General features: G+C 39.8%; 1 protein-coding gene across 3 annotated transcripts in view; it reads right to left on the minus strand.

The window, feature by feature from the left end:
• Positions 1-7529: 7529 nt before the first annotated feature.
• MYPN (myopalladin) overlaps positions 7530-12213 on the minus strand; it is a 96376-nt gene continuing 91692 nt past the window's right edge. For all 3 annotated transcript variants that reach the window (XM_081329616.1, XM_081329617.1, XM_081329615.1), the window contains 3 exons: positions 10702-10867; positions 9854-9987; positions 7530-7926 (listed from right to left, as the gene is read on the minus strand). In XM_081329616.1, coding sequence (XP_081185742.1) covers positions 7757-7926; positions 9854-9987; positions 10702-10867 — 470 coding nt within the window. In that variant the 3' untranslated portion in view covers positions 7530-7756. The remainder of the gene's footprint in view (positions 7927-9853; positions 9988-10701; positions 10868-12213) is intronic.

Consider the following 12213-nt stretch of genomic DNA (forward strand, 5'->3'; position numbering starts at 1 on the left):
TGAACAGCTTGCTGAGCAGCCCTGAACAAAAGCAGAACCGCAGCTTATATACCCATTACAAAGACAAGACAAATAGAGGCAGGCACAGTGTAAATTACAGATGATATAGGAATGCTTTTAATAAACCCATCTGTGTGACCTTCTCTTCCCACAAGGTTAGCATACTGCTATATCTTTGAGATCACGTCAGTGAATATAAACCAGGGTCTTCAAACTTGGCCCTTTTATGACTTGTGGACTTCAACTCCCAGAATTCCTCAGCCAGGCAGGCTCAGGGGAGGATGAACCGGTTCCTGGCACATCAGGAGCTGAGTTGATTGATGGTTCAGAGCACCCATTTGTGAGGGATTTGGCTGAGGCTCCAGGTAGGGAAAGCATGCAGCTGCAGCTGGTCAGTGAGGAGGACAGATGGAGGCGATGTTTGTTTCCTACCTGTGTGTTTTCTGGTCATTGCGATTCCTGCCTCGCTTTGTATTGACACCATGCCTTGACTTGGATAGTACCCAGGAAACTCTCTTGTGTTGTGGATTTAAGTTTGCCTGGTGGATTTATTTTGATTGAGAAATTTCCATGTGCCTTGTGGACTCTTTGTCCATTGCTCTGTGGACTAGCATTGGTCTACACAGCAACCTTTCATTGTGAAGCTTTATGAACAAGCAAATGGGAGAAGACACAAGAAATGTTCTGAAGCAGCCAGGCAAGGCAGAATGGTTAAAATGGGCAAAACAATCCAAGTTAGCAAGTTGTTCTTCCAAATGTCCTTTTTCTTCTGAAAACTCAGCTTTAATTTTGACTGGCTTGTTGTGCCCAAATCTAAGTTCAGTCAAGATGTTGGCTCTGTTGTCCTGAGTTTCTCACTCACTTGCTTTGATGCCAATCCCCCTGAAAATTCTCAAACACCTTCAAAAATAGTGATTATTCACTCTTCCTGTTGCTAGAGACAGAAGGATGCAATTGCTATTAAGTGGCAGGAATAGTATTTAATCCTCTCCTTCATCCCAGCCAGGACTAAACAAAGCAAACAGTTTCATCCCTTCTGGCCTTCCTCAGATGCTTGTAAAATCTGGATTAAGAAAGTCAAGAAATGTACCTCCTTGTGTGATCCATACTTGCCAGGAAGCAGGGAAGAATTTCAGACCCCAAGCAGATCAACTGCATTTAATCTTCTTATACTGCTGTAACCATAACATGTATTTTTGTCAGAGACAGTAGTGAGATGAGTTGCAAGTAATGAGCAGCATAAGTTCTGATACGGTGCTTTCAACACTTTGATGGGGGAAAAACAACACCAGACAAATTTGTTTCTCTAATGGCAATTGTTTACTTAAAACAGATTTAGTTAAGCTGACTATATTTGGACTCTGAAGCTCAGAAGAGCTGCTTCTGTTAGTACAAGGATGGGCTAGGCCAAGGTCTTCAAACTTGGCTCTTTTATGACTTGTGGACTTCAACTCCCAGAGTTCCTTAGCCAGGCATGCTGGCTGAGGAATTCTGGTAGTTGAAGTCCACAAGTCATAAAAGGGCTAAATTTGAAGACCCCTGGGCTAGGCCATCATGAAATTCCAGGGCTAGCGGTTACAGTGTGGAACAGAAAATCATCCCTGGAGTAGGAAATCACACAACACGTCTGTGCTATTGCCCCAAAACCTGTTTGTGTGCATCCATATTATTACCAGGAGTTGTGCTAGACTCAAGGGACTGCTTAAATCTACTATGAAATTACATCAGGAAACTGATTTAAGCTTGACTGCTTTGTACAAGATAAAAGAGTACCTTGGACAGAGCCAAAGTAATGCAGAGATAATTCCTCATATGTTGTTGGGAAAAAGTAAGGAGATACTGATTTGGTGAGGACAGCAGCAGACAAGATGGAAAGAGTACACGCTTTTGGTGCAGCTCTTCTTCGTGGAGGCAATGATGAGACTTCCTTGCAGAATGTCTCCCAATTCAGATTCTGTAGCAAATCCAGGCATATGGTTTTGAGGACAGCAGGATTGCCTTCCGATCTGCACACAGAAACCCTTTTTTTGGAGGGGTGTCAACGTTGTTAAGGGAGAATATAAAACATTCCATGCTAGCTTTATCAGATGCAATCTGTAATCACCACTTGCAATCTAAAGACAAACTGGAAAAAGCTTTTGACTCTATAATATTTTGGATAACAAATCCCCAGGGACACAGGCAAAGAGATATTTGTATAATGCCACTCTGAAGCATTTATTCAATGGATTAGGAAAAAACACATTTGCCGAACAGTTTGGCATTTTTCTTTATATGCATTTAAAATATACTTTAGAACGTACCATTCATTCCCCTCCCTCTTTCCATCATATATTACTAGGATAAAAAAAACTATTTTAATGGAAAAATAACAACTTCATATTGGTAGAATATAAGGCCACTGAGTTGTGCAATTTGTACTTCATTTAACAGGTAAGAAGTTTCCTGCTATATTAATTCAGGTACTGCTTAAACTGGGTAGGTGAAGTCATTTTTTCCACAGAACAGCGTCTTGCTATGAATTTTACATATTATACTGTGCCTTTCTATGACACAAATTAAGAGTTTACAACAAAGCAGTTGTGGCTCAATTGATCTATTTTTTTTAAAAAAAATATTTTTACATCAGAAATAAGAAGACAATGATGTTAACATTTTTATATTTGTGCTTTGCTGACTTATATGAGAAACATGAAGTTTCCAAGTAACTTCCTAGTATTGTTTGTGGTGAATCCATTTTTCAAATTTTCACTAATATTTCCACAGAATATCCCCCCTTGTTACATTTTTGAAGTTGTGCTTTCACAGCAATACTGCACGGTTTCACTGAAAAAGGATACCTGAAGTTCGGGGCTGGTATACTGTATATGAAATAATCTCAAAAGACAAAGGCATTTTCTTTGCTTTGTAGTATCCTCTTATGCAAAAAAATTGGGGGTTTTTTTTGGATTCTCTAATTTTTTTTATTTGAATTTAGCAAGTTCAAAAAAGGAACCAGAATCCCAATAAATACATTAATACAGAGGTCCCCAACCTTTTGGGCACCAGGGACTGGTTACATCAGACATGTCAAACACAAGGCCCGGGGGCCAGATCCGGCCCACAAAGTGGTTTCATGTGGCCCGCGAAGCCATCCTGGAAACAGTGAGGGAACGGCCCCCACTGCCTTGGCCCTGGCCCAGAGACCCTCCTTCTGCCAGAGACCCTCAGATCTGTCCCACTCCTGCCCAGGCCCCCATAGGCACCCTTAAGGCGAACGATGTAGAGCTGGCCACGCCCACCCAGTAGGCCTTACGCACTCTAGCCACGCCTACCCAGTAGGCCATGCCCACCCTGGCCACGGCCACCCGGCCCCCTGAAGGCAACCGCAATGCTGATGCGGCCCTCAATGAAATTGAGTTTGACACCCCTGGGTTACATGGACATAGATTTTTCCGCGGACTGGAGGGGGCGTGGTTTTGTATGCTGCCTGCATCCCACGGATGGGGCTTTGCTTGTTTGTGCAGACTGGTTGCTGCCATGCTGCGGCCTGGTACTGGTCCACGGACCGGGGGTTGGGGACCCCTGCATTAATAGAAGAATGTGTAGCAGCGTTTCCCAACCTTAACAACTTTAAGACTTGTCATGCTGAATTCTGGGAATGAAAGCCCACCCGTCTTAAAGTTACCGTGGTTGAGAAACAGTGCTTTGTAGAAGATATTGGGTTCCATCCAATCCTGAATGCACTTTCATTCAAGCCATGTATTTCTTGTCCCTGGCCCCTCTTTCTCCTTCATCCTGTTCTATAGCCCTTCACCTCCTTGAAGCAGACTGAATAGCTTGTGAAAGAGATGATTTGATTATCATAGTGAATATTCTTCCAGGGATTGATACCCATTTATTCTAGCTTCCCTGATTTGGAAGCACGCATCTACTCAGCATCCTTTATCAAGTGAGCAAGGATATATATTTTTTTTTAAAAAAAGTAGATTTATTTTGCTTCCATGATCTTTCTTTCCTTGTGAAAATTGGTAGGGATGACTTTGGCTGCATAACATGAAAGATCCTGTTTCTAGTGCAAAGTTTAGGTTCTAGTTTATAAAATAAATAAAAAACAGAAATGAAACTGTCTTCTGCAAGAAGAAAACTCCTGCAATCATGAAAGATATTGTCTTTCAGCAATATCAATAGCTTCAATGGCCTTTTTACACATAAATCTACCTACTCAGTTGATTTGATTACACATATCAAGGAAGGGCTGCTTTCTATATGCCAAATAAGCTCAATTAAAGTTTGTCCTGGCTAAATTCCACTGAGTCCAACACTGATCAATTTGCAAGGAATTGCGGTTGTGTAAATGGCCGTTTCCCCCCCCCCCTAAATATTGACAGTTGTTAAATTTGTACTACAGGAGATATATGTGTTTTTGCAAATGTATTTCAATACATGACAATTACATTTACCTAATCAGTGATATTCATTAATTTATATCTAAATTTTCAGGCATACTCAGTTTTCTCCTGGAACATTTTCCGTATGAAATTAGACTTTTTTTTTTTTACCAAATTTTGGGAAGTTACATGATTTCAGTGAAGCCCAATGCTGCCGAGATACATTATTGTTGCCACATAATACCTTCTATTTTCTCTGCCACCATATTTCTGTTTATGCTACCTGGATACAAGAACAGCATTTCTTTGTTACTTAAGGGTTTCTTCCATCTTTCTTTATAGGAAAAATTCAATTGCCTCTTTTAATGAAACAGCCTGATCCAATGATGGGATTCAGCCGCTTTGCACTGGTTCAGCAGAACCGATAGCTAAATTTTGATGGGTTCAGAGAACCGGCTGAATGCACACTGCTTCCAGAAGTCTAGTCTAGGCCTCAGAGGCCTGGAGGAGGCCTCCCAGACCTAGAATGGCCTGCTGGAAGTATGTGAATGCCACATCCGGAAGTCAGTTCTAGACCTCAGAGCCCAGGCCTGCATCCAATAAGAGAACCAGTTGTTCAGGTATTTCAATCCCACCACTGGCCTGATTTCGTGGCAATCACACCAGAATCTAAACTTGTATTACTCAACCTTGGCAACTTGAAGATGTGTGGATGTCAACTCCCAGAATTCCCCAGCCAGCTATCTGGGGAATTCTGGGAATTGACATCCACACATCCTCAAGTTGCCAAGGTTGAGTAATACCGGTTTAGATTCCGGCTTCATTTATAACAGAGCACTAGGCCTTCCTAGGAACAAGATACGAACCTCTGATAACTAGGAAGAAATGACAGAAGTCACAGACACATTATTCCCAGGGTCAACAGTTATCGGAAATCTCATACAGGTAGTCCTCGACCTATGACCATTCAAAATTATGATGGCACTGAAAAAAATTGTCTTATGACAGCCTTTGCAGTTACGACCATCACAGTGTTCCTGAGGACATGCAATCAAAATTCAGGCACTTGGGAACTGGCTACTATTTACGCCGGTTGCAGCATCTTGATGTCGTGTAAGTGCCATTTGTGACCTTGCAAAGGGGCTTCCAACAAGCAAAGTCAAAGGGGGAAGCTGTATTTGCTTAATGACCAGAGTGATTCACTTAACAACCGCAGTAAAAAGGTCATAAAATCAGGGGTGACTCATTTAAAGACAGCATCGCTTAGCAACTGATCCCGTGTGGTCATTTGTTGATGACTACTAGAAATATTTTAATGAAATATTCAATCTTCATTGAAATTCATTTTTAAAGCACATACTGTACCTCTTTCTCCAATCCTGAATTCTCCAGCTACACGGGGATGATAAGTTTCAGCATGCTGTAGCCCCAAATACATGGAAAACACTAGTGGGAAAAACTGTTTAAAGCAGGCTTCCCCCTTTTGAATGTGTGGTGACTACAGTTTCCTAGAAAATCTCCTTTTCTGTCTGACTTAAACACTCCCAAAAAGAAAATAGTTTGGCTATTGTGGGAGGATTGGATTATAAAATGCTGTAATTCATGCCAGTGAATTCCTACTACTAGTGCAAAGTTCAAAATATTTTCATCCTGGATTTCAGTTTGGTTATAGTTTTTTAAAGGACTGAGACTTTGTGTAAATTATATAGCCAGTAACTATTCACTGCTAATAATACCCAGTATTACAATGGTCTTTGGCAATCCGATGGAAATAATTTTATTCTTTCACAGTGAAATTAGCATCAGATATCTAAGTTATAGCTTAAGCATAAAAATGCTAATATGTATTGCAAACTTTAATGGGTCTTCATTTAGAATATATTGAATAAAAGAAGAATGCAATAAAACTGGTTAATTGCATATACTGATTTATATCATATGCTAACAAAATCTCTTTGCTTTATGGCCTCTTTTAATTATTTGTTTTAAATATGGGAGGTCAATTAATATCCAGCATGAATGAAGTTGCATTGATAAGTTTGGATTAGATGACAATTGCTATTTTGTTTAATTAGTGTCATCTACAGAATAATTTTATTCTCCGTACATCTACATCTGTATGCTCAACACCTGGAAAAACAGAGGTGAGGCTGTTGTAAAGGAAGCAGGATTACTGCCAAGTAGGAAAAAAGGGAAAAGCAATAATCCAGACCCAACCATGTCTGCAAGAAGGGTATAATTTAAAGGGAAGGTCTTAATATCCTAACCCATTCTTGACAATAGGTACATGTATGTGTGTAAGCAAGTTATGTAGGATTCTGAAGATAGGAAAAATCCTATCTGAAAGCCAAAGAAACAAAAACAATATGCAAGGCATTTTTGTTTTTGTTCAAATATTTATTTCTAAATATGGAAAAAGAAAAAAAAGCATGCTTTAAAATGTATATACCATTGGGAGCTGTGGGATGGCTATAATATGGGCTTTGTGGTACATAAGCTGGTTTGTAGCTAGTTGTAGTATGATCCTATACATATCCCTCAGAAGTAAGTCTTTTATAGTTCTTACTTATAGACTTACTTTAAGGTAAGCGTATGCCTGCAGCCTAACAACAGGGCACCTTAACACTAATATTAAGAGCCCTCTTTGGGTGCAAGATTCATGAGTACAGAGTCACACTTTTTAAAAATTCTATTATTTAGAAGCAGTTTCTATTTGAAATGATATACATATCTAGTTTGGGGTTGGTTAATTGTTTTATTTGTATGAATTCTTAGCGAACTGAGCAGTCACGTTTTTTTTTTCCTCCTGGCATTGGATCTGTGTTTTGTGACTACCAGCCATCCTTAAAACGCTGTATTCAAAATCAGGGACTTAGAGGTCTATGTAGGGGATCCAAAAAGTAAGATGGTGTCATAGTAGAGTGGTGGAAACCACCATCTTGACTGGAAACCACCATCTTGACTTTTTCGAGCCTCTTCCCCCTTCCAGACGTCCCTGCATTTGGTTTCTCCACCATCAGAATGATTACCATCACTGTAAATGTCCTTCTTGGTAACTTTCAGACAGCTATCCAAATCTTAACCAAGTGCCTGTTTGCTGCCTTAAAACCTTAGCAGGAAAATGGGCACAGCTTTTTTACTTAACAGCTGAAAACTAGGTCGCTTTTCTTCATAACCTGTGGAACAAAAGTAACACAGCACAAAATTCATTGCAGTATATTCTATACCAGAACAGCTCCATACTATGATGTTGCACTGAATCTCAACCTCTTTACTGCTTATCAGTTATATCAGCTGTAAACCTTAAATGTTTCAGCATGTCTCTTCCATTCCCTTTCACGGTTCTGGTGTTTCTTTATTTTCAGGGAGAATTTGAACCTTTTCCCTTACAGTTCTTCACTTTCTACCACAGGCTGGGAGGGAGATGAAAAGCGTGCTGGATTCTCAACAGTGGAGAAAGCAGAGAGAATGTCGAGTCCTTGTCCCGTAAGATTTGCATACCGGGTGCTGCTTGAACGAAACTTGATTGGCTGAGAGATCTGTTGATGCCATTGGGCTGAAGCAAAATAAAATTTAAAAAATGGCATGAATGTCGGCTATGACTATTGGGGATCTCTTTTAGGTTAAGTATAGCAGTGCTTTTCAACCTTTTCACAGATTCTACCACTTTTAGCACAGGACAGTATTTGAGTACCACCAGTGCTTAGCAAGGTGTCAAAAACTTGATGACCCCCCCCCAAAAAAGGTGATGGTTCCTTTGCTGAATCACTGAATCACTGATGAACATATGACGAATTTATCCATATTTATTAATATACACCACTACCTTGGTGATCAGGTAGCTGGTCAGCCCTTCTCCCTCTCCTCTCTCTCTTCTTTCACAGCCTCTGCTCCTTCATTGATCCTTCTACTTGTCTCACAGAAGCCTCTCCTCTTCTCCCTCTCTGTTTATCCGTCCCCTTCTCTTTCCCTGTTGTCTTTTTTCCCCTCTCCCATCAAAACTGCCTCCTTTTATATCCTCGTCTCTCGCCCCCTTCCTCCTCCTTTTGTCTTCCAGGTCCACAATTCACTGGGGTTCAGGAAGAGCTCCAGCATTGATTGCTACCCCAGTCTCACTTCCCCATGTAGTCACCCACTCCCCGGCTGGCCAATGCATACAGCCCTCATCAGCTAGAGCTACACGCCAATCCTGGGGCCTCTGCTGAGCCCCCGCAGCCCTTCAGCTCCAGCTGACTCTCTTACCCCAAGACCTGTTTGCTGCTCCTGGTGATAACAGATGCTGCTGGAAGTGCCAATCAGCTGGAGCTGAGCATGCCAATCCTGGGCCCTCAGGAGAGCCCCAGCAACACTGCAGCTCCAGCTGACTCTCCGCCCAAAGACTGTGTGCTGCTTCCTGCCACCCCCAAGGCTGCGGGAAGCGCCAATCAGCTGCAGCAGCATGCACCGATCGCGGACCCTCAGCAGAGCCCCAGAAACACCGCAGCTCCAGCTGACTCTCCCCCAGGCCTTTCTGGTGCTGCCGCTGCTTCAGCTCATTCCCCTTGCTACACTTGTTTAGGTCACGTACCACCTGCCAGGTCCTGAAGTACCACCAATAGTATGAGTACCACTGGTTGAAAAGCTGTATAAAGGCTGTAAAAAGATGTATAAAGGCTGTAAAAAGAGTTATCCCTAGTTTGTAAGTGAAAAGCCTAAGGCAGATTACAGAAGTGTGTGCTAAATGCCCTTGAAGTTGCTTCAAAAACTTTAGGCAGCTGGAATAATGTGAAATTTCCAAATACTATTTTAATATATTACTATCAACCGCTACTGCCCTAAATGCTTTTGAGCCTAAAGATCTAGTATTTTGACATCTCTTTTGGCATGCACTCGCTGGCCCATTGAAATCGAAGGAGGGCTGAGTCCTCAGGGCTATTATCTAAGCAAGTTTCTTCTCATTGATGGTCCTTATAGTGTGGGACATCCTACCTTCAATGATGCATCTTCTTGTTCAATTTCATAAACTCTTAAAGAACACATCTTCATCTAGAGTTTTGGTTGCTTCTAATACTTTTGCTCCTGACTGCTGCAAAGAATCTCACTGTATTGCATTAAATTTCTAATGCTTTTGTTGTCGTATTTCATGTTTCATGAACCAAGGAGGAATTTCCTGACAGTGAGAACAATTAATCAATAGCACAGCTTGCCTCACAGAGTTGTGGGTGCTCCATCACTAGAGTTTTTAAAGAAAAGATTGGACAGCCATTTGTCCAGGATGGCATAAGGATTTCTGCCTTGAGCAGTTGGACTAGAAGACCTCCAAGTTCTCTTCCAGCCCTATGATTTTATGATGCTATCATAAATGTTGAGCAGTAAGCTAAAAGTAATAATCATGCAAACGTGTCAAAATGGGAAGATAGTAGAGATGACAAATACAAAATTAAGACTGATCACATATCTATCATATATTTTGTTCATTTATTCCTAAAGTTTGGGCTACTTACCATATATGTCAAGTCTAGCAGTGCAAGAGACAATACCGACTTCATTTTTGGCAGACAAAGTGTACCAACCAGCATCTACTTTTTTGGCAGGCTGAATCAAAAGGCAAACATATCCTGTAGCATCTTGGTGCATACTAAGATGAAATAAAAATATCTCAGTGTCATTTGTGACATACTGGAGGATTTTAGTGAAATCATTTAAGAAAACAACAGAAACATGGTATTTATACTCTCTCCCTCTCTCTCCCTCCCTCCCTCTCCCCTCTTCTCCCTCTCAACATTTGTGTGTGTGTGTGTGTGTGTGTGTGTGTGTGTGTGCATTTATGTAGAGAAGGACTTGCTTAGTGACTGATCACCTTGGAATTCTGCATTGGAAGATCTCAAAGACTGTTGGACTATTTGACCAAATTCTCTTGTTTCAAACAAGTTTGCTTATTGCGTGCAGTCAGTAATAGTAGTAATTCTGCATACTTGATTTTTATCCTCCTATAATGTGTCTCCAGTAGGACTTTATAGTTGATCCCTAGTAATACATAAAAGTTCTACCTGCTCTTGGGGATTCTACATTTCAGCAGAGGTTTTTCCCCCCTAGATAAACAATATTTATTACCATATACAGTACATACCTTGAAAGCATTTTAATTGTGCTTTATAGGAAGAGACGCATGGGGTATAGAGCAGCCATATTTAAATGTTTCAGAACTTGGTTGTGAACTGCTTCAAGAATTATGCATGCTAAAAGGAGCTACACGTTCAGTGCAAAATAAATCAAAGGTTTGGGGCAATAAAATCTCACATCACACATTTTCAGACAATCAAAAAGCGGTTTCCAAAAACCCCATGCTCACCTCATCCTTTCCCTGTGGGGAGGTATGGTTTCATTGTCCTTCTTCCAGAAAAATATTGGGGGTGGCATCCCAACTACCCTACATTCTAATCGGACGGGATGTCCTTCTGGCACCCCACAGTTCTGTAGTCTCTCTAGTATCACTGGGGGTTTTTTAACTTCCTTTTCTGAAAAAGAAGAAAGAAAAAAATGGATTTATTTATTTATTTTGACCTTGAAATGGTTGAAATTTTTCAAAATGGTTTCTGCAAGACTGTAAAAAGTTCTCTGTGTGTCTGCTGTCTGCAGTATGAGGTTGTGCATCTGTGTGTGTGTGTTAAAAACTTCTAGGCTGGCTGTAAGTATATAATCAAAGCCCCACCTATTTTTTTTTCATATGTTGTCCCTGATTGGCCAAACCTAAACTTTTGAATAAGGACTTCCAGTTTACTCAGTATGCACCCTGACCCTATAAAATCTGTAGGATCTTCCTGGAGTCCTACCTCGACCAGGTCAAGAAACAGACAATAGGAATGCTATTTTATTGTTTGTTTGTTTTAAAAAATGTTTTATTGATTGTCTAATTTTACATTTAAGTATTTAAAAAGCAACGTGGTGGCTGAGTTAATCAATAAGTCAATGACATACAAGTATCTTTAGTACAAGTCTCAAACTACCACATTAAATATTTCCTCTCTTTTCCCCTTAGTATTTACTGTCTCAAATTTAAAGTAATATGATTCTTATTATATCAATTAAATAAAAATAACATTCTTACATTTATCAATAATTTTTAGCTTATACATATCCTGGTTATTTTAACATTCAGTCTTTATAGACAATCAATGTCCTAATTAGTTTTTCCCAATTTTTAATTTCCCATTAATATTTAAATTTAACATTTAATATTTGTAATTTCCAAGTTTTAAGTAACCAAAGTTCCCTTTATCACAATTCATCACAAAGTCTAATATTCAGGATACATGTCTTAACTATTCGAATATATTCTATTTCTCACCATCTTTTTTTATTAAAAAGTTTTAGAATACATTTTATCTTTAACAAACAACAAAAAAAAGAAAAAGAACCCCCCCATCCCCCTTCCTTCCCACCCTCCCCAACCCTCCCCAACCCCACCCTCCCTTTCCCCTCCCCCCCCACTTCCCAGAGCAGAATACAGGGTATAAAAATACAAACAATCATAATCTAGCTTATGCAAACAATCCTGAACTATATAAACTATCGAACTTTAACTCATATAGATAAACTCCAAACATATATATATACATCATATCAATAATTATTCAAAAACAAGATAATACTTTTCAATCTACCCAATAAAAACAATCACAAATAAAACAATTTATATCAATTGTCTAAAGCTGTTCTTCTTCCCAACTAAGCTTTAAATTCATATTATCCTGATATATTATACAAATTAAAATACCAAACTTAAAATTTTTTTATATAATCACATCATTCTTATATTCTTATATTTTATTACCTACTCCAATATTGCCCATAAAAGTATTAC

The sequence above is a fragment of the Vipera berus genome (assembly GCF_964194415.1).
Source record: "Vipera berus genome assembly, chromosome: 5".
In the NCBI taxonomy this organism is placed as follows: Eukaryota; Metazoa; Chordata; class Lepidosauria; order Squamata; family Viperidae; genus Vipera; species Vipera berus.